General features: G+C 60.1%; 3 protein-coding genes across 3 annotated transcripts; 1 reads left to right on the top strand and 2 right to left on the bottom strand.

Annotated features, from left to right (window-relative positions):
- Positions 1-5,032, bottom strand: PTSG_12679 (uncharacterized protein). Its single transcript, XM_004991059.1, has 5 exons — positions 4,415-5,032; positions 3,988-4,041; positions 3,150-3,250; positions 1,120-2,963; positions 1-905 (listed from the first exon to the last, which is right to left on the bottom strand). The coding sequence occupies exons 1-5, from the start codon at positions 4,981-4,983 to the stop codon at positions 198-200; spliced, it is 3,276 nt and encodes a 1,091-aa protein (XP_004991116.1). The 5' UTR covers positions 4,984-5,032; the 3' UTR covers positions 1-197.
- PTSG_08094 (dynein heavy chain isotype 1B) lies at positions 5,030-21,602 on the top strand. The gene is made up of 11 exons (XM_004991058.1): positions 5,030-5,077; positions 5,362-5,607; positions 5,777-5,869; positions 6,099-6,191; positions 6,407-6,507; positions 6,793-6,887; positions 7,183-7,270; positions 7,583-7,847; positions 8,233-10,122; positions 10,619-15,961; positions 16,327-21,602. The coding sequence occupies exons 2-11, from the start codon at positions 5,521-5,523 to the stop codon at positions 21,568-21,570; spliced, it is 13,299 nt and encodes a 4,432-aa protein (XP_004991115.1). The 5' UTR covers positions 5,030-5,077; positions 5,362-5,520; the 3' UTR covers positions 21,571-21,602.
- Positions 21,603-21,945: 343 nt separating this feature from the next.
- Positions 21,946-27,072, bottom strand: PTSG_08093 (uncharacterized protein). The gene is made up of 6 exons (XM_004991057.1): positions 23,995-27,072; positions 23,681-23,758; positions 23,387-23,467; positions 23,139-23,222; positions 22,895-22,978; positions 21,946-22,642 (listed from the first exon to the last, which is right to left on the bottom strand). The coding sequence occupies exons 1-6, from the start codon at positions 26,469-26,471 to the stop codon at positions 22,168-22,170; spliced, it is 3,279 nt and encodes a 1,092-aa protein (XP_004991114.1). The 5' UTR covers positions 26,472-27,072; the 3' UTR covers positions 21,946-22,167.
- Positions 27,073-27,194: the final 122 nt, after the last annotated feature.

The following is a 27,194-nucleotide window of genomic DNA, read 5'->3' as shown; positions in this document are numbered from 1 at the left end:
GCTTGGTTGGGGTTCGTTGCGTTTTGGTGTTTCAAGTAGTAGCAGTCATGTCACATTGTCACCAATACGATCCAACAACAGCGCTAGCACACACACACACACACATACACACATGCACATCGTTGCCACCACGCCACCGCAACCACAACAAACAACCATCAACAGCGACAGTCATGTCACTTCGTGCATCAGCATCATCATCCTCTCTTGTTGGAGGAGGGAAACGTGGACAGACGGGCGTTCACAGCAAACTCCTTCGCCTTTCGTCGCCGCTCCAGCTTCTTCCACTCCTCTGCTGTCATACCAACCTCTGCCGCTTCGCTCTGCTGCTGCTGCTGCTGCTGCTGCTGCTGCTGCTGCTGCTGTTGTTGTGTTGTTGCTGTTGTGGTTGCTGTGGTTGTGTGTTCACCGCCCACTGCATCACTACGACCGCCAACGTCAAACCGGCGCTTCCTGCGTCTTCTTCGCTGCCCACTCGCCCCCACACCCTTTTCCTCATCACCCCGAACACCACGACTGCTCTCTTCGCCTTTTGCTGTTGCTGTTGCTGTTGCTGTTGGTTTTGCTGCTGGTTTTGCCATTGCGGGTGCGCTGCCGAGCGTTGCCCGCGCCAGCCGCTTCTCCTGCTGCTGAAACGACGACGCCTGCTCGCTCGTCCGCCCCAGCAGCACATCTCCTCCTGCCCCTTTTGTGCTCTCGGTTGCACCCACAACTGATGCGGTGTCTTGCTTGCCACCGCCGCCATCACCACCACCACTAGCGTTGGTGGTCGTCTGCTGCTGCGCAAGCGCGGCCGTGTGGTCCTGCACAACAGCGCGGTAGTAGGCGTGGTACAGGTGGTGCGGCTGCAGAAACCCAAACCGCGCGTCACCGCGGTGCTTTTCCACAATCGTTCGCTCAAATGCCTGCAGCAGCAGCAAAACAGGTAAGCAGTGCATGGGCAGCATGTGGAGTGAGCAGGTAAGCAAGGTTGTTCGTGCCTCAATGACTCAACACCAGTAAAGCAGGCACACACAGACAGACACAACACAAACAACACAGACACATGTTTATGCGCAGACACAGACACACACACACACACACAAGCAACACAAACACACAGACACACACGCAGCACACCTCGCCGTTCTTTGCCACGTAGAATGCAAGCTTGTCCACAATCGCCTTGGTGTCTGGTGGGGGCACGACCATGCCTTCTTCATCATCATCATCGTCACCATCACCCCCGCCATTGCCGACGCCTTGTGCAGCGGCAGTGTTCGTGGGTGTGGGTGTGGCTATTGGGACTGTGGTCATAGGTGCTCCAGGATAGCTCTGGCCCTGTGTGTACATGGGATGCTGTGCATGTGTATGCGCATGTGCATGTGCGGGCACACCAGCGGGCCAGCCCTGCTGCAGTTGCGGTGGCGGTAGCGGTGCTGCTGCATACGCAAGATGCTGTGGCTGCTGTGGCTGCTGCTGTAGGTGGGTCGGGTAGGCAGGAGCGGCGTGCACGTGTTGATGGGCAGCCGTGTACATGGACGGTGGCGGTGCAGGGGCAGGGGGCCGCACCCCAGATGGTACCCCGTATGCCAGCGGACCAACACGTGTGGACGCCATGCCAGGTCCCGCAGTCGTTGGTGTTGGTGTCGTTGCTGTGGCTGTTAATGACGATGGCAACGGCGCAGCACCTCGCTGTGTTGTCTTGGCGCGTTTGGTGCCAGCGCCCAGCAATCCCACGTCGTCGTCATCGTCGTCATCACTACTGCTGCTGCTGTCGTCATATGACACAAGACCAAGACCACGACCACCACCACCACTACTCTGCTTCTGCTGCTGATCAGGGCTGCGTCGCTTGGCTGCGCCCCCAGCCTTGGTTGACGACTGTACACGTGTCACACTCAACTCCTCCGCAGTGTCTGCACCGTCACCCTCACCAGCGCCATCAGCGCCATCAGCGCCAATACCATCAGTGCCATTGCCATGATCACTGCCACGACGGTGCTTGTCGTTCGTGTCGCTGTCGTCAGTTTGGCCCGGCTCCAGCCCACCGCCACCACCGCGTCGCAGCCCAACTGTCACCAATCGTGGAAGTACACGAAGCAGCATGGCCGCCACAGCTGCTTCTGGTGTGGCTGGTGCTGCTGTTGATGATGGCGATGATGGCGTTGGTGTTTTTGATGTTGTTGTTGGTGTTGTTGTTGGCGGTGAAGTTTTGGCCAACACTGCAGCTGTCCCGCGCTGCCCCAGCTGCTGCTGCTGCTTGTCTCTGTTGCCACCCATTCCGATGTCATTATCGTCATCATCACCACCATCATCATCATCATCATCATCATCACCACCACCACTGTCCTCGGTGTCGGGGCCACTGCCACCATCGACAGCGCCCTTGTCCCCACCTCTCTGGGCGCCTGTATGCCCTCCCTCCTCACTCTTCGCTTCGGCGTCCCCCGTCGACCTGTCACAGCTCGGGGTGTACTCCTTGCGCTTGCACAGCGCAACAAAGTGCCGATACAGCGGGTGCAGGCGGTCGTCTGCGTCCAGGAATCGCATCCACGCGTTGTTCTGCTCGCGTGTGCGTATGAGCAGCTCCATCTGCACGCCGCCACGCGACACAAACTTGGCCGTCTTCTCGATAATGTGCAGCTGCTTGCACGTGTGGGGCAGTGGAAGCTCGCTCGTCAACTCCATGCTTGCATGCAACGGCAACGGCTCCGGTTCCGCCTCCCAATCGCCGCCGCTGCCTTGTGTGCTCGCCCCTGATCCACTGCCTGCCCTGCCCTGCTTCCCGTCAGCACCACCATCACCACCAGTAGCATCATCGTCATCATCGTATGCAAAGGGGATGGCTGCCCCCTCTCGTCGCTGCATGTTGTGCTGTCGCCTGCGATGGCGCCGCTGGTCGCCGCGGGAATACGCAAACGCGAGCTCGCTGGCGAACGGGTCCGCCGCCACACGGCTCTCACGCGCAGCACGCACTTTCTCTGCAGGCGGGACAGAAGAGGGAAGAGGAGAGAGGGAAGAGCGGGGGGGGGGATGGGAGAGGGAAGGGGGAAAGGGAATTGGTGTGTGACCGAAGCGTGCAGTCATGCAAACACACAAAACCCGCAGGGGTGCACACACTGGATAACCAGCCCACTCGGAAGCAGGCCATGTACAAATGGTCGCACCTTCGTACAGCACGGGCTGTCCCTGCCTCAGGTCACGATAACGCTCGGCGTCGCACATCTTCTCCTCTTCTCGCATTGCAACTGACCACGAGTAGCTGAACCTGCAATCACCCGCACACACACACACACGCACAGATACGCACAGACAGACAGATACATGGAAACGAATGGAACAAAACGCGGTGTTGAGAGGCGAGTCAGGGTAGCGAGGCACGCAATATTCATGTGCGCACGTGCGCTTGTAGTCATTCACGCGCACATGGGATTATGTGCATGTGGTTGGTCTGAGCAGCATGCATCGTGAAAAAAAAGCACATGCACAGCCCAGGGGCGCTTTGTAGAGGAACCAACCACGGTGTGAGGATGTGAGACAATAAACTAGAGCTCGCACACGCGTGCACACATCCATCCATCACACCGGCAATCCCTCACACAGCCGCTGTGAAAGGGAACTCAGGTCAGCATGTACAGTGCTGGCAGATACATGCATGCACGAGTGCGTGCAGGCTGGTTGGGGACTGATGTGGGGAAAGCATTGGAGCAGTGAGGATGCCGATTGGCGGGCCACACACGCGTGCCAGTGCATTCAGCAGGTCACACATGATCACCATCACGGGTGCAGGTGTTGTTGCTGGTGGTGCTACGGGCTGTGTCACGTGATGGTGTGGCCGGATACGTTCTGTATTGGTGCTGTCTGGCGGTCCCTTTCAGCCAGCAGCAGCAGCAGCAGCAGCAGCAGCAGCAGCAGCACATGCTGAACAACGACAGCCACGTATTACGTGTCAACGTGTGTGTGTGTGTGTGTGCGTTGCACGTGTTACGTGTGTGGCGTGCCCACCTTTTCTTCTTCTTGAAGAGTCGCTGGTCGTCCAGCAGCAACCGTCCATCAAACCTGTGACGGAGGAGCAGGTTGGTGAATAGACATCGCAACACAGTTGAGTGTGAGCGTTGCCAAAACAGAACCAGTATGAGCAGGAGCAGGGGTATGAGCGAAGATGGGCATGTATGGAATTGATGCGAGCATCAAGTCAACGCACAGGTACAGGTGGAAGAAGCAGACGCTTCAACAAAGTGGACACACACACACACACACACACACACACACACACGCACACACACACACACACACATGTACACCCACCCACACACACACGCACTTTGAGAGCGCACGTTTGCATACTCACACAGCGAATCGTAGCCTCAAAACAGAGACAGAGACAGACACGCACACAGACAGACACAGATACACATACACATGCACGTACCTGTCCACCAGCAAGGATGGGTCGTTGTGCCAGGGTTGCAAGAGCTTGCCTGACTCTGTTGCTTGGTACAAGTCGGTGTCCCTGAAGATGTGACAGCCATAACCAACCACCAGCATGAATGGCTCCTCTTCTTCCTCGTCGTCCTCGTCGTCCTCATCCGCTGCCTCTTCTGCATCGGCTGCTTCATCCATTTGCTTCTTCTTTAACGCCTCCTCTTGTTCTCGGGCCTCGTCCAGCGCCTGCCACCCTCCTTGCTGCAGCCTACTGTCCCAGTGTCGCCAGGCCTTTCCTCGGCCCCTCGCATCTCGGCCACGGCCACGACCACGTCCAACCATCCCAGCTTGCATGGCCGCTTCCGCCTCCTCCTCGTCCTCCTCATCATCCTCCTCTTCGTCGTCGACCATCCGGCCTCTTCTCCTGCCCCGTCTTCGCTCACGCTCTTCTTCCTCTGCGCGTGCCAGCATCAGCCGCGCGCCAGCGCCAAGCTGCTGCTGTCCCCTCCCTCCACCACCACCACCGCCACCACCATCACGTTCGCCAGCACGGCGCTTCCTCCTGCCCTTCAGCATGCTGTCACCGCCTTTGAATAGACGCCTGGCTTAGAAATAGGCAAAACCGTTGCCAGCGAACTGCAAACACACACACAACGAAGAAACAGTGGCGGTGAGTGAGAGATGGGGGGGGGGGCAGGTGGTGTTGGTGTTGGTGTGCATGTGTGTTGTTGGTTGTAGATGTGTGTAGACGTGTAGATGGGTGTTGTTGTGGACATGACCTACACGTGCGTGTTGATGCGAGTCGTCTGTCAACGCGCAACCCAATTGCACCCATGTCACGCTTGTGGTTTTCGTTTTTCGACGGCAATCCTGTGATTGATATCATACTCCGTCGCATCACACACTCACCGTCGCATCACATGCTCACGCACACGTGTGCATGCACCACGCCAGGTCCAGCCAATCGACGGGTGGCCAATCTATTTTGACAGAGCCATCAAGCAATTCACAACCCCATACACAGGCACATAGATACATACATATAGACACACACACACACAGACACGTTGATCGCGGACAATCACTTGTGCACGTTCGCAAACACGCACGACAATGGCGTCCACGGGCGCGGATGCCAGGCTTGACTTTATCGCCGGCCTCACCGTGGCCCATTTTTCCCTCTCCGGTCCCAATGATCCAGTACGTGTATTATCTGTGTGACACAGTGTGCACCGTCAAGTGCTCGCTTTGCCCTGCTCGCTTTGCCCTGCTCGCTTTGCCCTGCTTGCTTGATATACCAACGATCTGAAGGTGTGGCTCACGGCGCCGATGCGTGTTGTGCTCGCGCTCTCCCTCTCTCTTGTTATAGGCCCTGAACTACATGCTGGAGGGCGGTGCTTTGGAGCGGTTCTTTGATGACGCCGATGTCCTCTTTCTCATTGTCCTGCACAACCGTGCAAAGGTGTGTGTGTGTGTGTTTGTGTGTGGAACTACATGAGCACGGTGTTGTATTGCATCTGTGGCATGGCGTTTCTGACCGATAAGCAGCACAACCAACATCGCACACATCAGGACACCCAGTAGGACGCACGTACATGCACACACATACACAACCATACACACTCCCACACGAATGCACATACTCTCACAACACACACACACATAATTGTGTGCCCGCGTGGGGTTGACAGGACCAGATATTGGCGATGACAGAGGTACCGCAGGACGAGGAGCGCCTCAACGCCATGATCTTTTACAAGACCAGCCCTCAGCCCATCAACATGGTAGACTGCAGCTCGCCTGCCGCTGCGCCTCAAACTTGCGTGCATGTGTGTTCTCATCCTCTTGCCAGTGGCCGAACTTGGCGCGTTGCGGGTGCCCGGGGCTTGTGCAGGCTCTCTTGCTTTCGCGTATGCTCACGTGCTCACACACACACACACACACACACACACACACACACACACACACACACACACACACACACACACACACACCACAGGAAAACCTTCATACCATTGTGCAAGTGGTGACGATGAGCAACTCGCCGCTGTCTGCCCTTTACCAAAGCTTACACAACGTCTTCTCACCGCTCTTGCTCAAGTCAGTGCCGTCTCATGCACGTATAGTGCACCCATGCGTGTGGGAACACGCTCGCGTGCAGGATTGTCTGCCACGCATATTCATGCTCACAACACACAAAACCAAAACCAACAACACTGATCGTTGACACGCGACATATGCACATGTGGTTGTGGTTGTGTGTTTGGGTTTGTGTTGTTTGTGGTTGTGTATTTGTTCGTGTATTTGTTTGTGTATGTGTGCTTCTTTGCATGTGTACATCTGTGTATTTGTGTAACTGTGCATCTTTTGTGTGCATGTGTTCAGGTCATCGTCTGCGTGGAGCGGAAAGCTTGACCGCCGGCTGCAGACGCTCATGTCTGAACTCGACGACTCACTCGAGAAGCGACTTCGCATGCAAGGTGAGCTGCGACGGCAGCAGCGGTGCTGGCATTATTGCTGCCTGTGCGTGTATGCCGTTGCTTGTGTGCGTCTCACATTATGCCACAACAAGCCTCTATGAGTGACATCGACAGTGTCCCACATCAGAAACAGACAGACAGACAGACAGACAGACATACACACACACACACACACACATACACACACACACACACACACACACACACACACACACGATTACACAGGCACACGCCACGCCTGCCTCACCTTTCAAACACGCTCTCACCACTGCACGGCACCTGTTTCTCCTGCCAGGGTCCGCCGGGGAGACAATTTCGTCGTTTGCGGACGAGTATGCATATTGGGGTGACGTCTCAGCTTCAGCCTCAAACCTCAGCGGCAGGTGTGATTGCATTCCTGCTGCCGTGTTGCTTGTGTTGTGTGTGTTGTGTGTGTTGCTTGCGTGTGCTGCGTATTTATCCATGCAGACCTGTCTTGTGAAACAGCATGCACATGTGTGCACGAAACTGCACACGAGCACATGCACACGCGGCCACGCAACCATTGTTGTCGATCGAGACAGAACACTTTCCATGCCACCCTACACCTCATTCATTTCCCTCTTCCTCTCCCTCATCTTTGCCACTCGTTGCCTCGCCATCCCCGCTCGCCATCGCCACCCCCTTCCCTACCCACCTTTCGCCACCTCCACCAGGGAGCGTGCCCAGTACTTTCAAGACGTGCTGCGGGACACAAAGGACGATATGCAGACGCTTGCCTCCACCTCCATCTACGACCTACAGGAGGTTGCCGAGCGCACACAGGACGTGTTGGATGACTTGTGGCGCCAGACGCAGCACGACCCGCCGTTCCCCGAGGACAGAATGCGTCGGCTCATCGACATTGCGGGCGTGCACCTGGCCAGCGCCCTGGAAAAGCGCCTGGCACAGGTCGACCTCTGGCAGGACGAGTACCACAAGGTAGGGCAATAGGCGTGGGTTGAAAGCGGGGGAGGTGTGGCAGGGGTGGGAAGGAGGAGGGGCACATGTACGCATTTGCTCATGTGTGATCACACATGCATGTGAGCCGTTGGCACTGCAAATTTGGGTTGTGTGTGTGTGTCTGTCTAGATGTCTTGGAACCAACACTCACCCGCTGCCCCACTGCCCCACTGTCGACCTTCAACACTCGCTCGTCTTCCTGTGTCCGCTCACTCGTACGAACATTTTCACTTCCCCTCTCCCTTCGACACCAAACCAACCAAACCAACCAAACCAACCAAACCAACCAAACCAACCAAACCAACCAAACCAACCAAACCAACCAAACCAACCAAACCAACAAAACCAACCAAACCGCGTTCAGGTGCGGGATGTGCTGCAGGCTGGCATGGCGGTGTGCACGCGGTGGCAGAATGCCGTTGACGAGCTGACGGGCCAGTTCTGGCGCAGCTACCAGCCCCACCTGTGGACCTCGGGCAAGATGACCACCAAGGAGCTCTCGGCGCTGGGCACGCGCCTGGAGCACATCCTCTCCATCCGCACCACGCACGACCAGATGCTGTCGCTCCTGTCCAAGGACGAGCAGCTCACCTACGACACGGATCGCATGTTTGACGTGTTTTCGCCGATCAACGCCCTGCACGTGAGCGACTTCACGCAGCACACGTGGGACGCCGCCGTCGCCAGCTACCACAAGTCCCTTGAGCCCGTGGAGGCCGTGGTGGCCACCAAGCTGCGCGCGCAGTTCAAAGAGCTGCAGTCTTCGTCCCAGTCGCTGCAGATGCACTTCACCAAGTACCGCGAGCTCGTCTCCCGCCCCGCCGTTGCACACGGCCTGCAGTCGGAGCGCGAGATTCTGCTGAGTCAGCTAAAACAGGAGCTGGAGCGCGTGCGCGCGGCGTTCCAGACGGCAATCACCAACGAGGACGGCGGCAAGGCCATGGGCCGGGCCGTGCCCTCGGTTAACACACCCTTGGTTGTGCGCTCCATCCTCTTCTGCCGGCAGCTGTGGGGGCGACTGAAGTCAGTCGTATCGGCGTGCGACCCGCTGCTTGTGGACGTGGAGGGCAGCAGCGACCTGGTTGACGCGGCGCTGGAGCTGATGCAGGAGATCAAGGCGCACGAGAAGGAGCTCTTCCAGGACTGGGTGCGCGACACGCAGGCGGAGCTGAGCAACGAGGACATTATGATGGAGAGCACGGGTCGCATCATGCAGTTTGACAGCCGGGACGGCCACCTGACGGTGCACTACAGCGACCGCCTCATGGCGCTGCTCAGGGAGGTGCGGCAGCTGCGCGCACTGGGCCTGGTGGTGCCGGCCGACATTCTCAAGTCGGTCACCACGGCCAAGGCGTTTTACAAGCACGCCGTCATTCTGAAGCAGGTTGCCCACTTCTACAACAGCATTGGGCAGCAGATTCTCGAGCCGCAGTACCTCATGCTGGAGCGGCACGCGCGCAACCTGGAGGCCGTCATCAAGCGGCCCGTCAAGAGCCACGGCAGCAGCAGCGGCGGCAGCGGCAGTGGCAGCGTGGAGTGGCAGAACACGGAGGAGCTTGATGCGTTTATCACGGAGCTGCAGACGGCTGCGGGCCTGCTGACGCGGGAGAACAGGAAGCTGCGGCGCTACCACGAGCTCTTCAAGGAGAAGACGCTGGAGCTGATGGGACTGGACCTCCTCAAGCAGCAGAGCAAGTGGAAGGAAGGGTTTGGCTACTTCCGCACCGTGTGTGCGCAGCTCACCGCCCAGGGCTTCTCCTCCGATGCCATGCGCCCCTGGCAGCTGCACTGGGACTACCAGCTCTACAAGGCGCTTGACGTGAAGTACCGCTTTGGCCTCGAGCGCTTGCACGAGCGGCTGCCGGAGCTCAAAGTTGATCTCGTGTTTCGGCAGCAGGCGCTCCAGTTCCGCCCGCCACTGGAGGAGGTGCGCGCCAAGTACTACCGCGAGCTCAAGCGGTTCCTGGTCATCCCGTCCAAGATTGGCGGCGTTGGCGGCGGTGGCGGGGACGTGTACAAGCACATCCTTCACCGCAACGCGCAGGGGTTTGCAGCCGTCTACAAGAAGGCGGAGCAGCTGTTCCATCGCCTGGCAAAGGTGGTGCACGAGTTCAAGGACTGGGTGGTGATTGGCTGCGTGGACATTGAGGCGCTCGCTGCAGAGCACCTGGAGAACGTGGAGGATTGGGAGGCCAACTTCCGCATGCTCAAGACAAAAGGTCGCGAGGCAGAGAAACTGCCAAACCAAGTCAAGGTCAGTTGGCTGGAATGTGTAGGCGTGTGTGCATTTGTGCATTCGCATGCGTGTGCGTGTGTGAAAGTGTGTTTCATGGTAGGATGGCCATGGCCAATTTCTCTCGCGTTTGTTTGCTTGCTCATTATTATCTTTCCCTCATTCAAATGTACATCTCTCCGACGCCCACCCACCCACACACACTCACCCATACACACACACACACACACACGCACGCACGCACGCACGCACACACACACACACACACACACACACACACACACCCATACACACACACACACACACCCACACACGCACGCACGCACACACACACACACGCACACACACGCACACACACACACACACACACACACACACACACACACACACACACACACACACACACACACACACACACACACGCACGCACACACACACACACACACACACACACACACACACACGCACACACCTACTCTGTCTATCCGCCCCCCACTTTGCCAATTGCCGTTGCCAGGTGGACTGCATCACGGTTGCGACGACGCCAGTCAAGTCTGCGATTGATGACCACATTCAGCGGCTGTTTGACGCACTGGTCAACTCGCTTCGCAAGTCCATCATGTCGCACGTGAACAAGATTGATGACTTTGTGGAGCAGGGCATGGCTGCGCTGAGCATGCGCCCGCAGTCGCTTGCGGAGATTGGCGAAGCCAACCAGAAGCACGCCGACCTGTCTGCGCAGCGGCCATACCTCAAGCCCGCGTTTGACACGGCGCACGCGAAGAACAAGCTGCTGCGAAGCGTGGCTGGCAGTGGCATCGACATGCAGGCGCTGCAGCAGCGGTGGGACAAGTTTGAGCTCATGCTGGAGTCTCACGCGCTCATGATCAAGGAGCAGGTGGACGTGATGCGCTCCAGCGTCAACACGCGCGCGGAGGACTTCAATAACACGGTGGACAAGTTCTGCGCAAAGTGGGAGGCCCTGCGGCCGAAGGATGCCGACATTGGCGACCGCGACGCCGCCCTCAAGGCCGTGCAGACAATCAAGGAGAAGAGGAAGGAGCTGGAGGAGCTTGAAGAACGGGCGACGGAGATTCGTCAGGAGAGCGACCACTTTGGCGTGGAGGTGGCCGGCCTCGCCGTGCTGGAGGAGGTCAAGGCCAACATCGAGGCCCTGGAGAGCACGTGGGTGGTGTTTGAGCAGTTTACGTCTGAGCTGGACACCTTTGCGGAGGAGGAGTGGATCACCTTCCGCGGCAAGACGCACCGCTTTGCCGACTTTCTGGACAAGTGGACGGCGCAGGTGAAGCAGTCCCGTGCCAGCAGCGTCAGCGTGCGCATCTCGCAGGACCTCGAGCTGTACCGGAACGTGCTTCCGCTGCTCAAGTACGTGCGTGGGGACGCCTTCTCCACCGACCACTGGGTGGAGCTCTTTGGCATCCTGCAGCTGCCCACGTCCACGCCCGTGGAGTCGCTGCTCTTCCGCGACATCCTCGGCGCTGCGCAGCACATGGCCAACAACGTGCCCGCGCTTAAGGACCTGCACTCGCGCGCACAGGGTGAGGTGACCATCAGGGAGGCCCTGCACGAGGTGGACCTGTGGGGCGCGTCGGCAACGTTCACGCTCTCGTCCTTTGAGGACTGCAACGGGCAGGAGATTCCGCTCATCAAGGAGTGGAAGGAGCTCCTGAGCAAGCTCGGCGACAACCAGTCGCTCCTCTCCTCCCTCAAGGACTCGCCCTACTACCCCGCGTTTGCAGACAAGGCGGGCTTGTGGGAGCAGAAGCTGGCTGAGCTGACGGAGGTGCTGGACCGCCTGAAGACCATTCAGCGCAAGTGGATCTACCTGGAGCCCATCTTCGGGCGGGGCGCGCTGCCAAAGGAGCAGGGCCGCTTCCGCAGCGTGGACAGCGACTTCAAGCAGATTATGCTGGACGTGAAGCGGGACGACCGCGTGATGCGCGTGGTCGGCATCAAAGGGTTCCCTGCCAAGCTGGAAACGATGAGCGACCAGCTCACGCGCTGCCAGAAGTCGCTCAACGAGTTCCTGGAGCAGAAGCGCTCTGCGTTCCCGCGGTTTTACTTTATCGGCGACGACGACATGCTGGAGATTTTGGGGCAGGCCACGGACCCAACCGTTATCCAGACGCACCTGAAGAAGCTGTTTGCGGGCATCCACAAGGTGGGCTTCAGCGAGAAGAAGGACCAGGTGGTGACGATGATCAGCCAGGACGGGGAGGTGGTCAAGCTGCAGACGCCGGTCAGCATCAGCGTGAACGTGGAGTCGTGGCTGAGCGCGCTGGCAGATGCCATGAAGGAGGCCCTGGGCATGAGCCTGTCCCGCTGCGTCGCGGACGAGCAGCCAGACCCCATGCTGTACTCGTCGCAGGTGCTGTGTGTCGCTGAGCAGATCAACTTCACGCAGCTGGCAGAGGACGCCATTGTCAGCAACACGCTGCCGGCCGCCCGCCGCGCGCTGGCCAGCAAGCTCGAGTCGTACACGAGCGCCGACGTGGACACGTCCACGGTGGAAGGGCGCGTGCTGCAGCTGAAGCTCAAGGCGCTCATCCTGGACGTCATCCACATGATTGAGATTGTGGACCTGCTGGTCCAGAACCGCGTGACCACGCTGGACAACTGGTACTGGCAGAAGAACCTGCGCTACAGTCTGGAGGACGGCCGGATGGAAGAGCTGGGACAGACGGACCGGCACGCCACCGTGCGCATGTGCGACGCCCTCTTCGACTACACGTACGAGTACCAGGGCAACGCCCCCAAGCTGGTGCACACGCCGCTCACGGACAAGTGCTACCTCACCCTCACGCAGGGCATGCACATGGGGTTTGGCGGCAACCCTTACGGCCCCGCCGGCACGGGCAAGACGGAGTCTGTCAAGGCGCTGGGCAACGCCATGGGCAGACAGGTGCTGGTGTTCAACTGCGACGAAGGCATTGACGTCAAGTCGATGGGCCGCATCTTCATTGGCCTGGTCAAGTGCGGCGCGTGGGGCTGCTTTGACGAGTTCAACCGCCTGGAGGAGGCCGTGCTCTCCGCCGTGTCCATGCAGATTCAGGTCATCCAGGCCGCCCTCAAGTCCGGCCAGCCGCAGGCGGAGCTGCTGGGCCGCACCGTCGACATCAACCCCAACTCGGGCATCTTCATCACGCTCAACCCGGCCGGCAAAGGGTACGGCGGTCGCCAGAAGCTGCCAGACAACCTCAAGCAGCTGTTCAGGCCCGTGGCCATGTCCCGCCCGGACCTGGAGCTGATTGCAGAGGTGATGCTGTTTGCAGAGGGCTTCCGTGCCGCCAAGGACCTGGGCCGCAAGCTCGTCGCCATCTACAGCATGGCCAAGGAGCTTCTCTCCCCGCAGCAGCACTACGACTGGGGGCTGCGCGCCCTCAAGACCATCCTGCGTGGTGCTGGCCACCTGCTTGCCAAGCGCCGCAAGAACGCACAGGCCAACGGTGATGATGGTGATGGCAGTGGTGGTGATGCTGTGGACAGCAGGGTCGAGGCGTTCTTGCTGGTGCAGGCGCTGCGGGTGAACACGCTGAGCAAGCTGTCCTTTGCGGATGCCAAGCGCTTTGACGGCCTCATCTCCAACGTGTTTACCGACGTGAGCCTGGCGGAGATTGAGTATCACGAGCTGTCACAGGCGATTGCCGAGGCGTACGAGGAGCTGGGCCTCGTGCCCACAGAAACACAGACAAAGAAGATGCTGGAGCTGCACGAGCAGCTGCGCCAGCGCATGGGTGTTGTCATTGTTGGGCCCTCTGGTTCCGGAAAGACGATGGTCTGGCGCGTGTTGCACCACGCCATGAGCAAGCTTGCCGCCAACCGCATCAAGACGTATGTGATGAACCCCAAGGCCATGCCTCGGCAGCAGCTGCTTGGCCACATTGACCCGGACACGCGCGACTGGTACGACGGTGTGCTGACGGCGGCGGCACGGCAGGTGGTGAAGGAGCCACTTGACCAGCACTCGTGGATTGTGTGCGATGGCGACATTGATCCGGAGTGGATTGAGTCGCTCAACTCCGTCCTGGATGACAACCGCTTGCTCACCATGCCCTCGGGCGAGCGCATCCAGTTTGGGCCAAACGTCAACTTTGTGTTTGAGACGCACGACCTGTCCTGTGCGTCGCCAGCCACCATCAGTCGCATGGGCATGATCTTCCTCTCGGACGAGGACACGGACGTGCGGTCCCTGGTGCAGGCGTGGCTGCAGCAACGCACTCCCGCCGACACCGCTGCCCCTGGCGCAGACAGCCAAGAGGGCGAGGATGGCCTCAACGACAACGACCAGGAGAACAGGCGTGACAGCAGCAACAAGAAACAAGACAAGAGCGGCAACAGCAACAGCAGTAAGCGGTCTGCCGCCGCGGCCCGTGCCAACAAGAGCCACGTGCGCGTTGTGCCTTTTGCCGACGCATCACACCGTCTCCTTGTGAGCGACTTCCTGGACGACCATTTCTACCGCGCGCTGGCGAAAGCGCAGGAGCTGGCGGCAACCGAGTCGCATGCAGAGCAGGGCCGCGTTGGCATTGTCTTCAACGCCCTGTCGCAGCTGTCTGGCGCTGACAGCGTGGTTGAGCTTGCCGTGCGGCTCGTTCGTGGTCTCGGCGGCCCGCTCTCCCTGCCTGCGCGCTCGCAGCTGGCCAAGGAGATGTTTGGGTGGATTCGCGAGCCGCTGCCAGACCCGCGCCGCCCGCTGGACGCGTATGTGGACGAGAGCGGGAGCGTTGCCAACTACACGTCGCAGGCGGACGTCGAGCTGACGGTCGAGGACGTGGTGTCATCACCACTCATCATGACGACAGACGTGCAGCGCACACTGGACACGCTCCGCCCCTGGATGGAGCAGCGCCTGGACTTTATTCTCGTCGGGCCCGAGGGCGTTGGCAAGTCCAACCTGCTGTTCCAGCTCTTTGCGCAGCAGCAGCGCGCGTCTGTGGCCATCATGCACTGCAATGCGCAGACGACGCCGCAGGATGTGGTGCAGACCCTGTCGCAGGCGTGCATGGTGCTGACGACAAACGTGGGCCGCGTGTTCCGCCCCAAGGAAGGGGAGTCGCTCATCCTGTACATCAAGGACATCAACCTGCCCAAGCCGGACAAGTGGGGCACGTCCTTCATTGTGCAGTTTCTGCAGCAGCTGATTGCGTACCGCGGGTTTTACGATGCCAACTTGGACTGGGTGGGCATTGAGAACGTGCAGATTGTTGCGTCCATGAACCCGTCCAGCACCATGGGCAGGCACCCGCTGTCGACGCGCTTCACCTCCACGGTGAAGATCCTGTACATGGACTACAGCGAGGGCGCGCAGATGCAGGAGGTGTACACCAGCATGCTGGGGCCCGTGCTGCATTTCAAGTACCAGGGCATGGGGCAGTGGACCACGCCGCAGAACGTGTCTCGCCTCGCAGCGTCCATGGTTGCCGTGTACGAGTTTGCCAAGCGCGAGTTCACGCGCGACACGCAGGGGCATTACATCTTCACGCCCGTGTTCCTGACGGAGTGGGCGTTGTCGCTGCTGCGCTATGACCTCTCTGCCGTGAACCTCCTTGATGCTTGGGCGTACTCTGCCCAGCTGCTCTTCCGCAACACGCTCATTGCAGACCACCAGGCCCGCTTCGACAGCTTCCTCTCTGCGCTGCTCCAGCGCGACTGGGGACATGATTTGGAGAAGCTCAACAACAGCGTGTTCACCACGTTCATCCCGGCTGAGGTGCAGACGGCCGGGCAGGGCAAGCCGCTCTCGCTCGTCTCGCTTGACGACTATGCAGATATGCTCAAGACCGGCATTACGCGGCACAACCGCGAGCACGCCCCGCTCACCCTCAAGCTCTTCCCGGAGGTGCGGCTACATGTTTGCATTTGTCGTTGCGGTGCTGGAGCGTTTGCAATGCCTTGTGTGGTTTTGTGTGGTTTTGTGTGGTTGATGGTGTGATTGATGGTGTGGACAACTGCATTGCTGCTTCGCGTGTGTTGTGTTCTTGGTTGTAACTGCACTGCCATTGTTCTGCGTACATGTTCATGACCAGCTCTCTCTTTCTCTCTCGTTCTCTCACACACGCACACACACGCACACACGCACATGCACATGCACATGCGCACACACGCACATGCACATGCACATGCGCACACACATGCACACGCACATCACCCACACACACACATGCACACGCACATGCACACGCGCACATGTTGCCCTGACAACAGATGATGCGGCGCATTGCTGCTGTTGAGATGGCGGTGTCTGCACCCGGAGGCTCGCTGCTGATGGCCGGACGCGCTGGCTGCGGCCGCCGCTCCGCCCTCAAGCTCGTCACGTTCATGATGACCATGGAGACGGTGTCGCCAAACGTGGGCCGCAACTACTCGCTGAAGAGCTTCAAGGCGGACCTGAAGCAGGCCATGCAGCGCGCGGGCGTGGAGGGCGTGGACACGGTGCTGCTGATTGAAGACTACCAGCTGCTGGAGGCGTCGTACTCCGAGCTGCTCAACTCGCTCATCAGCACGGGCGACATCCCTGGCCTGTTCCAGCCGGCGGAGCTGGAGCCCATGCTGGCCTCGCTCAAGGACGCGGCGGCAGAGGAAGGGTGGCGCAGCGGCATGTTCCGCTTCTTCACGCAGCGGGTGAAGGACCACCTGCACGTCACCCTCTCCCTCGACTGCAGCCGGGAGGACTTTGCCTTCCTGTGCGAGTCCAACCCGGCGTTTATCAAGGAGTGCCGCATGCTGTGGGCGGAGCGGTGGTCGCCGGCGAGCATGGGTGTCCTGCCGCAGCTGCTGCTGGAGGACCAGGTGCCCGAGGCCGTGCTTGAGGACCCGGATGTGACGGAGACGCTGGCCACTATCCACGCGGATGCCGTGGCGCGCCTTGATGCAAGCCCACATGACTTTACGCAATTCATCGTCACGTTTGCGCGCCTGTTCCAGAACAAGACGCAGGAGAGCGGCAAGGAAGGGCAGCGGTTCCGGCGCGGCCTGGACAAGCTGCACGAGGCCGGGGCACGCGTGGACGAGCTCAAGGCGCAGGCGTCTGAGCAGCAGGAGGTGCTGGCAGCCAAGCAGGCGGAGGCGAACCAGGCGCTGCAGGACATCCAGGCAGCGATGGAGCAGGCCTCGGAGCAGAAGACGCAGGTGGAGCAGCTCAAGCGGCAGCTGGCCGAGGAGGAGGCCAAGCTGAGCCAGCGCAAGAAGGCCATTGAGGTGGAGCTGAGCAGTATCGAGCCCATCCTGGCCGCTGCGCAGAAGGCCGTGGGGTCCATCAAGTCCGAGGCCCTGACGGAGATCCGCTCCCTGCGCGCGCCGCCAGACGCCGTGCGCGACATTCTGCAGGGCGTGCTGATGCTAATGGGCATCTACGACACGAGCTGGAAGTCGATGAAGTCGTTCCTGGCCAAGCGCGGCGTCAAGGACGAGATTATCAACTTTGACCAGCGCAAGATCACGCCCAGCATCCGCGAGCAGGTGGAGGCGCTGATTGAGGACCGGCACGCCTCGTTTGAGGCCGCAAACGCCAAACGCGCCAGCAGGGCTGCGGCGCCGCTCAGCAGCTGGGTGCAGGCAAACTTGAAGTATGCGGCGGTGCTGGAGAAGGTTGGCCCGCTGGAGGAGGAGAACAAGGAGCTTGAAGCGAGCCTGGCCAAGGCAGAGGCGAAGCTGAAAGCACTCACTGACGACCTGTCGAAGATTGACGCGCACGTGGCAGAGCTGAGGGAGCGATTCGAGCGCAACACGACCGAGGGCGCAAAGCTCAAGGTGGAGGTGGACCAGGCGCAGGCCACCATCAACAGCGCGGAGATGCTCATCTCCAAGCTGGACGGCGAAAAGCAGCGGTGGAGCCGCCAGGTTTCCGCGATTGAGGACGAGGCGCGGCTGCTGCCGCTGGAGGCCATGCTCTCTGCGGCGTTTGTGACATACCTGCCGTGCGCGGCGGAGCAGGTGCGGCTGGACCTGACCAACAAGTGGGTGGAGGCGTGTGGCCTCGTGCACGAGAAGCCAACGTACAGCGCGCTCGCTTTCCTGGCCACGGAGAGCAAGCAGCTGGTGTGGCGCTCGGAGGGCCTGCCGTCAGACCAGCTGTCGCTGGAGAACGCGGCGGTGGTGGCCAACACGGCCAAGCCGCTGTTCATTGTGGACCCTGCGTCCACTGCGCTCTCCTGGCTGCAGGAGCACCTGAAGGACGCGCGCCTGGAGGTGACTGCACAAAAGGACGCCAACTTTGCCACGGCACTGGAGCTTGCCGTGCGCTTTGGCAAGACGCTGCTGGTGCAGGGCGTGTCGCTGGTGGAGCCCATCATGTACCCCACCATCCGGCAGGAGCTCATTGTTCAGGGCCCGCGCACGTGCGTGTATGTGGGCGACAAGCTGATTGACTACAACGAGGACTTTCGGTTGATTCTGACGACGCAGCGGGCGAGCGCAGATCTGCCGCCAGACGTGCGCTCGCACCTGTGCGAGATCAACTTCACCGTGACGCAGGCGGGCCTTGCAGGGCAGCTGCTGGCGCGCACGCTGCGGCACGAGAAGCCCGAGCTTGAGGCGCGCAAGACGGAGCTGCTGAAGAACGAGGAGAGCCTCAAGTTGAAGCTGAACGAGCTGGAGGACAAGTTGTTGAAGGAGCTTGCGGATGCTGAGGGTAACATCCTGGAGAACAAGGCGCTGCTTGACTCGCTCAACGAGACCAAGGCCAGCAGCACGGTCATCTCCACCTCGCTGCAGGAGTCCCAGCAGCTGCAGGAGTCGCTGAACAAGGAGCGTGATGCGTTTTTGCCGCTTGCCCAGCACGCGAGCACGCTGTTCTTCCTCATGAAGGGCCTGAGCAACATCAACCATATGTACCAGTTCAGCCTGGCCTCCTTTGTGGGCCTGTTTGAGCGCACGCTTGCGGAGAAGACGGGCGAGGCTGCAGGCTCCCCGGACATGCGCATCAAGATGCTGTGCAGCAAGCTGCAGCAGCTGGTGTACGGGTACGTGTCGCGCTCCCTGTTCAAGCGCGATCGCCTGACGTTTGCCATGCACCTTACCCGCGGTATCTTCCCGGAGGAGTTTGACGAGGACGCCTGGCACGCGCTCACGGCGCCGATTGGCACTGCCGGTGGCGGTGCTGGCGGCGGAAACGCAGCCAACGCCAGCCCGTCCCGTCGCGCCTCCACAATGGACCGCACGAGTGGTGGCGGTGGCGGTGGCATTCCGTCGTGGACGCCGCCAGACCGGGTTGCTGCTGTGCGCAGCGTGCTGGAGGCCGTGCCGTCGCTGGGGCGGTCGGCGCGGCTGGAGGAGGACGCGGCGGTGTGGCGCAACTGGATGGAGCAGCCCGCGTGCGAGCGAAACTTTCCTTCGCATGTGGTGCGCAAGGTGCAGCAGCTGCTGCTGGTGAAGGCGCTACGCCCAGACCGCTTGCAGGCGGCGATGACGGGGCTGGCGTGCCGGTTCCTCGGCCTGGACGACCTCACACCACCAGCAACAAACCTGCATGCGCTGCACGAGGCCGAGACGACGCCAACAGAGCCCGTGCTCATGGTTGTGTCCGCTGGTGCTGATCCGTCGCAGGAGCTGCGGGAGGCGGCGACGCACGTCCTTGGCAGTGCCGACCGCCTGCACGAGGTGGCCATGGGCCAGGGCCAGGCGGAGGTGGCGGTGACAAAGCTGCGGCAGTGTGCAGCGCGTGGCGAGTGGTTGTGCCTGAAGAACCTGCACTTGGTGACGCACTGGCTGCCGGAGCTTGAGCAAGAGCTGTCGACGCTCAACCCCGACCCGAGCTTCCGGCTGTGGCTGACAACGGAGCCGCACGACCGCTTCAGCCCGATTCTGTTGCAGAAGAGCCTGAAGGTGACGTTTGAGTCGCCGCCTGGTGTCAAACGCAATCTGCTGCGCACGTACAGCACGATTGAGCCTGCCACGCTCAAGGGCGGCTCGTCGCTGTTTGCGCAGGCGCTGTTTCTGCTGGCCTGGTTCCACGCCATTGTGCAGGAGCGCCGCAACTACATTCCGCACGGCTGGTGCAAGTTTTACGAGTTCTCGTCCTCCGACCTGCGCGCGTCGATTGAGGTGCTGAAGCGGTGGTCATCCGGGACGTTGTCATCGTCGTCGTCTGTTTCGCCCGCCAACCAAGGTGGGCCCCGCGCCACGCTGTCGACAAGCCCCGCTGCTGGCGGCGACCGGGACTGGGTGACGCTGCACGGGCTCTTCCTCAACGCCCTGTATGGTGGGCGCGTCGACAACGTGTTTGACGCGCAGGTGCTTGAGACGTACCTGCACGACTACTTTGCGGATGAGGTGCTGAGTGGGCAGCAGCACACGCTGTCCACCAGTGGCAGCGGCCTCCACGGCGGCGGTGGCGGCGGCAAGCGCGGGCGCCTGGGAGGCATCAACATCCCGACGAGCGTGCATCTGCCAGACTATGTGCAGGCGATCCGCAACCTGCCCGACACGGACCAGCCAGAGCTCTTTGGCCTCCCCGCCAACGTGGACAAGACGGTACAGCAGCAAGCGGCGACGGAGCTGCTGACACAGCTGCAGCAGCTTGAGCGTGCGGGCAAGTTGTCTGAGGACTTTGACCGGGAGCGGTGGCGGGATGCGCTGCAGCCGTTCCTGGCGGCGTGGGAGCGCCTGGTGGACGGGCGGGACCTGCTCAAGGGCGGCGATGGCGATGGTGTTGCTGGTGCTGGTGGTCCAGGCAAGGGCAAGGGCAAGGGCCGTGGTGGCGGCAGTGCTGTTGGAGGTGCCGGTGATGAGGATGCGCTGACTGCGTTTGTGCGGCTGGAACGGGCGCAGGGCCGTCGCGTGATTGCCATGGTGCAGGGCGACCTGCAGGAGCTGCGGGCGGTGCTGCAGGCGCAGTCACTTCTGACGCAGCGGGTGAATCAGATTGCGCGCGCGCTGCTGCGCGGAGAGACGCCGGCGGTGTGGCTGAAGCTGTGGGACGGGCCCGAGGTTGCTGCTGTGTGGGTGCGGCAGGTTGTTCGCAAGACGCTGGCGCTGCGCGGGTACGAGGAGAAGGCGAAGACGGGTGCGCTGCTGCACGAGACGCTCGACATCGGCAACTTCTTCCGACCAGGCACGCTGTTCAATGCACTGCGGCAGCAGACGGCTGCGGCGTTTGCGTGTTCCATGGACTCGCTGCGGCTCGTGTGCGAGTGGAACGCGGACAAGATTGCGAACACGCACGTGTCGTGCCGTGTGCAGGGCTTGCTGATTCAGGGTTGCATGTTTGACGGCACGCGCCTGCATGTGGCTGAGCGCGACTCGCCCACGTTTGCGCCGCTGCCGCACGTGTGTGTTGGCTGGGTGCCTGCGGATCTGTTGGATGAGCAGGACGTTGCCAGCCGCACGCTGACTGTTCCCCTCTACGCGGACAACGAACGCCAGATGCTTGTGACGCGGCTCACGCTGCCGTGCACGAGCCAGAAACGCAAATGGGTGCAGGCTGGTGTGGCCCTCTTCATTGCCCAGTAATTGTGTGATTGTGTGTGTTGTGTGTGTTGTGTGTGTTGTGTGTGTATGTTGTGTGTGTTGTGTGTTGTGTTGTGTGTGTGTTGTGTGTGTTTGCTTTTGTGCTTTTGGAGAGTGCTTTGAACTTGTGCCGTTTTGTGTGTCTCTGTGTGTGTGTGCGCAGAAGGGGAAAACAGAGAGAGAGAGAGGCAGAGAAGGCTTTGTGTTGGTGCTTGAACAAGCCCGTGTTCATCAATTGGTTGCAGACAGTAAAACTGACAATTCGCGACGATGCTTGGGGTGCAACACGATAGAACGAGGGAGATGATGTTTTCAGCAACTCCACAATGACACCCCACTCCTTGAATGGGAATGGTTTGCAGTGCTGAACGGACGATGTTTTGCAGAGGATGACTTTACTGGTGAGATGACGGCAGGAAACAGTACACATCGATTAATAGGCGGAACGCAAACAGAAAACAACTCAAACATAAGTGGTCGACATGATCCGAGCAAGTCCAATTCAGTGCACACACACACACACACACACACACACACACACACACACACACACACACACACACCACAATGACAGCTTTAACGTGTGCTGGTCAAGGCAGTTCAAGCGTAGAGGGATGGCAAGTGGTTGAGAATGGCGGCAGTGACATCGTCCCGCCCTGCATTCTCAGCGACGTCTGCGCCCAGCAGGTTTGCAACGTGGATCGTCGTGGGCAGCGGCATGTGCTGTGTGAATTCGTAGAAGTCGTCAGGCCCCTGTGCGAGGCGCAGCAGGTCCTCCTTGCGCTCCAACTTGACGCCATTGAACTCAGGAATCCCATCGTCGCCCTCCGCCGCCAAATCCTCGCCCTCCGTCGACAAATCCTCGATTGTCGGGCCGCGCTCCGTTCTGTCCTGTGAGAGGAAGGGCTTGATTGCCGGTTCCTCCGTCACAAACACGCTGACGACGTCGTTCTCTGACGTGGGATGGAGGGTGTTGTAGGCCAGCCAGCGCGCAAGCGCCTCGCTTTGCCTGTGTTCGTGTGCCGCCTGCTGCAGCACCTGCCAGCCGTCGTCGCTGAAGTTGTTTCCAGGGAGGCTGCAGATGAAACATGGGAGGGGTGGAGGGGAAGGGGGAGAGACGGCGATAATGAGAGGTGAGTCACATCATACACTTGTCACATGCAAAAGGGGGGAGGGATGGGGATGGGTGGCTGCAGCAAAGCAAACACAACGTAGCCCACGAAATGTATGTGTGTGTGTGTGTGTGTGTGTGTGTGTGTGTGTGTGTGTGTGTGTGTGTGCGTGTGCGTGTGCATGTGCGTGTGGTGCTTTGCTTGTCTGCTTTTACCTGATGACGGTGCAGCGCCAGTCGGATTCGATGAGATCCACAAGAGCAGGGATGTTGTCATCGGTGAGGCCGCACGCCTCAAACCTGAAACGGAGTGATGATGATGATGATGATAGCATGGCCCGGCAGCAGCATTGGTGAGACAGGTGAACGTGCCGTGGACGCACAACACGCTAATACACACATGAACGCACTCATGTGAACATGCAAACATCGACACTTGCGAACAACGCAGTAAACTCACGTGATGGTGTCGAGGTTGATGTGGGCGGCAAGAGTTTCCAGGAGGGTCTTGAACTGCCGCTCTCCAAACGCCATCTCACAGAAGCTGAAGGAGGTTGGAAAGGTGCAAGTGGGGGAGAGGGTCAACGAATCACACAGTGAGCTCCATCGTGCTGTGAGTTGATCATGCAAACAAAAAAAAGTACACACACACACATACACACATACACAACACCAGGCAGAGCGCGTCCAATCACTGGTTGGGGAGACCTGATGTGGCGCAGTTCGTGGGCGGTGTTGATGCACTGGACAATGCGGCGCAGTGTGCTGTCTTGCAGCAGGCCCGTGATCCTGCACATTGTGGTGGAATGTGGAGCGATGTGAGAGATGTGAGTGAACACGCAGGCATGGGCGTGGGTATGAGAGTGAAACTTCACAGACAGCCGGCTACACACTTATATACTGACGCACACACACACACACACACACACACACAGACACACACACAGACACACACAGACACACACAAGCAAACAAACAAACAAACAAAACGTTGTCGCTTACGTGAGCTCGCCGACGGAGGTGGCATGTGCTGCAAAGCCAAGCAGAAGCTCAGAGCCATCACTGGGATCGACCGAAATCCTGCAACAAAGATGTAAAAGAAACAAACGCACACGCATGTGTGTATGGGTGCGTTAGGATAGTCTTGAAGCTACTCGATATGCGTACGCACACGTTCACCAACATCAACACAAACAAAATGTACAAACGAACACAAAAACAAACGAACGAACAAACGCATAGACGATCAAACAAAACGAGCAAATCAAACATCACCAAACACCCTCACAGACGCATAAAGAGTGACGACAACTCACGTGATGCGGGAGATGTTGCATTCCGGGTCGTTCAAGCGATCGGCAACGCGGCGCACGCTGTCGGTTGCGGTGGGCAGCTTCTCCAGCTCGTCGAAGCGCCGTGCGCGTGCTTTGTCGTTCTCCACGTCCTTCTCGTACACCTGCTGGCGCAGCACGCACACCTCCGCCAGGGCACGGTCCATGCGCGCGCGGGCAGAGAGAAGCTCCCGCCGCTGCTCCGTGATGGGCACACGCGCGTCCTCCCCACCCGTTGTGGCAGCAGCGTCGTTGCCCGAGGGCGTGCGGGTGAGCGCGCTTGGCGTTGGCGTGACACGCGCGTCCTCGGTGGTGTCAATGCCGGTTGTCTCCGGCACGGCGCTCTGCACAATGTCGCGCTCAAAGTCAAACGTGAGCGCGCCGGCCATGTCAAACTCGACCAAGTCGCCGAGCGTGGGCGCGGCTGCTGGGTCCGCTGCGCTGGCGGCGGGTACCAGGCGGTACACGAGGCGCTTGTTGCAGAAGGAGAACAGCTGGGACGTCTTGCGCAGCTGCTCCTGCATGAAGGCGCTCACACACTCTGCGGCGCCCTGGTCCACGCGCTCGGCCACCACGGCCGCCGCAGAGTCTGCGACAGCACGAATGTGCGCACCAAAGCGCTCGAGGCGCACGGCGCTGGCGTCGGCGGTCAGGGTGGTGCGCACAAAGTCGCGCACGAGCGCGGAGAAGCAGTTGTTGTTGCGCAGCTCCCGCTCAAGGTCGGCGACCTGATGGCGCACGTCGGCCATGAGGTTGCCGGCAAAGCGCCGCATCTCAGCGCTCGGCAGCGGGCTGCTGGGCGCAAATGTCTTGCACTGCTGCAGCAGGTGGTCGTGGAGGTCGTGGAAGGGCTGGATGAGCTGCTCAACCCTGTCGCGCATGGCCGCGTAGAGCTCCGCCTTGCGCTCTGTCAGGGCGCGGATGGTGCGTTCACGCACGGCAGCCTGCACCACGGAGCATGGCTGTGCATATTGCGCATACGTAGTCAGCGTGGCATCATCATCATACTCGTCGTCGGAGCTAGCTTCGCCATTCGACGCTTCCCCTTGCCCAGAGGTTGTTGGTGTTGCTGCTTTTGTTGTTGGGTCCTCAAAGGGGACACCAAGGGCGGCGATTGCCTCGCTGTTCTTGCGGTAGTGCATGCTCAGCATCTGCACAAGCTGGCCGATGATCACGTGGCCGAAAAAGTGCTCGAGGCCGTCACACACGCAGCGGCGCAGCGCCTTGATGCCGCCCATGTGGAAGCGGTCCCTGTTCTGCGTCGGCGGCTGCAGCCTGGCCATCTCCTGCTGCTCGCTGGTGGACAGGGCGTGCAGCACGCTGGCTGTGATGGCGCGCACGTCCTGGCCCAGGCCTGCGGCGAGCGGCGTCCAGCCGTACTCTGCGTTGATAAAGTGGTTTGGGTCACCGTACTGCAGGAGGTCCGTCGGGTACTGGTCGGCGTGAGTGATGACGCCAATGGCCACGTGGTCGAGGTGCTCCTCGTGCAGCAGCTGCATGGCCGGGTTCTGGTTGGCGGGCGTGGTGACCTTGCTGGTGAGGAGGAAGAGGGCGTTGTCGCGGTAGCGGCGCACGTAGCGCTTGGCCAGGTCCTGCGTGTCCTCGGGCCGCGGGGCGTAGTTGTGGCCCTCGGCCTGGATGATGCCGGGGAGGTCGAGGATGTCAGCGTTGAAGTAGTACGGCGAGTGCAGCTCGACGACAATCTCGTACTTGAGGCTGACGCGCAGCAGGCGGCCCTGCTCGTCCTTCTCCTCGGCCATGAGCGTGGCCATGCGTTCCTTGATGGCCTCGGCGAGCCAGGGCACGGGCACGGCGTCCTCCAGCAGCTCAGCCGTCTCGCCCGCGTGCTCGCCCGTGAAGGCGCGGCAACGCACGGCCTTCTTGTCGCCCTGCACTGCGCCCGCGGCCTCGTCGTCCTGCGCGTACTGCACCCAGACGGTGGGCATTCGGGTGGGCCCGTGGCGCAGCTTGACCATGGTTGGCATGCGGGTCATGAGCTCGTTGGCGACGGGGAACAGCGGGCGCCCAATCAGGCGCTGCAGGGCAAGGCTCTTGCCAATGTTCTCTGGGCCAATCGAGACAATGTGCGGCACCGTGTCCGTGGAAAGCAGGCCGCCAAAGTCCTGAGCCAGCAGGGTGCGGATGGCCTCCGGCATGACCTCGTTGAAGCTTGCAATGACGCTGGCGTCGGCGTCAAAGATGCCCTCTTCTTCATCGTCGTGGTAGAACGAGACGTTTTGGTGTTGCAGCTCCAGGGACTCCGCCAAGGTGAGGTCGCGGATCGTGTCTGTCATGCGTTCTCCCGTGAGCGGCGACGTGATGCGGGCCTTGTCTGGAAACATGGCAAAGTACTCCTCCAAGGTTGTCCGGTTGTATGCGCGTCCGTCCGCGGCAATAACCACCTTTTGCGCGTCCTTGTTGAGCGGCGTGAAGGTGAGGTTGTCGAGCGAGTTCAGACTCATCTTGGCGTTGCTTTTGTTGGGGTCCGTGGGGGTGATGAGGGTGAGATCAAAGTTGGTGTGCGTGTGTGTATGTGTGTCCTGCGGAGGCGAGAGGAGAGAAAGTTGAGTTGTCCTGCGGAGAGGAGAGATAAGACGAGTGGGCTGTCCGGCGGAAAGGAGGGGGGGGGGAAAGACAAGGTTGCGGGCTGGTTGCAGTTGGTTGAAGCGGGTTGCGGCTGTCGTTCCGATGCGAGCCGGTGCGTGTGTGCGTGCGTGCGTATCTGGGAGAGAGGGGGTGGCTTGCTTCTTTGCTTGCTTGTCGGCGTTTTGCTCTTCGTTCCTCAGTGCAACGGGTCTCTGTTGTCTGGCTGGCGTACGAGTGGAAAATGGCACACTCAGCCACAAGACAAACAAAACAGGCAACTCACTCACAACAACAAAACAAGCAAGCAAAAGCAAGCAGACAAAAAAGTTGTGTCTGTGACAAAGCCCTCGCGGTGTGCGGGTTGGTTGGTGGATGTGTTGTTGGTCGTGACGCTGCGCCAAACAAGCAGCAGCGGCAGCGGCAGCGGCTTGCGACTCAGCAAAAAACACAGTCGCACAGTCACGTCACCCGTTGATGACTCATCCACTGAATCAGTTGATGCTGACGTCAGCAGAAGCTTGCCAATTGCACGAACTTTGCCAATTGAGACAGCTTGAATCGGTGGAGGCCGGTTTTTGGTGCGTCAGCGATTTCTTTCC

This window comes from Salpingoeca rosetta, assembly GCF_000188695.1.
Source record: "Salpingoeca rosetta unplaced genomic scaffold supercont1.21, whole genome shotgun sequence".
Lineage (NCBI taxonomy): Eukaryota > Choanoflagellata > Craspedida > Salpingoecidae > Salpingoeca > Salpingoeca rosetta.
The sequence above is the reverse complement of the archived record's forward strand: the minus strand, read 5'-3'. Positions and strand labels throughout refer to the sequence as shown.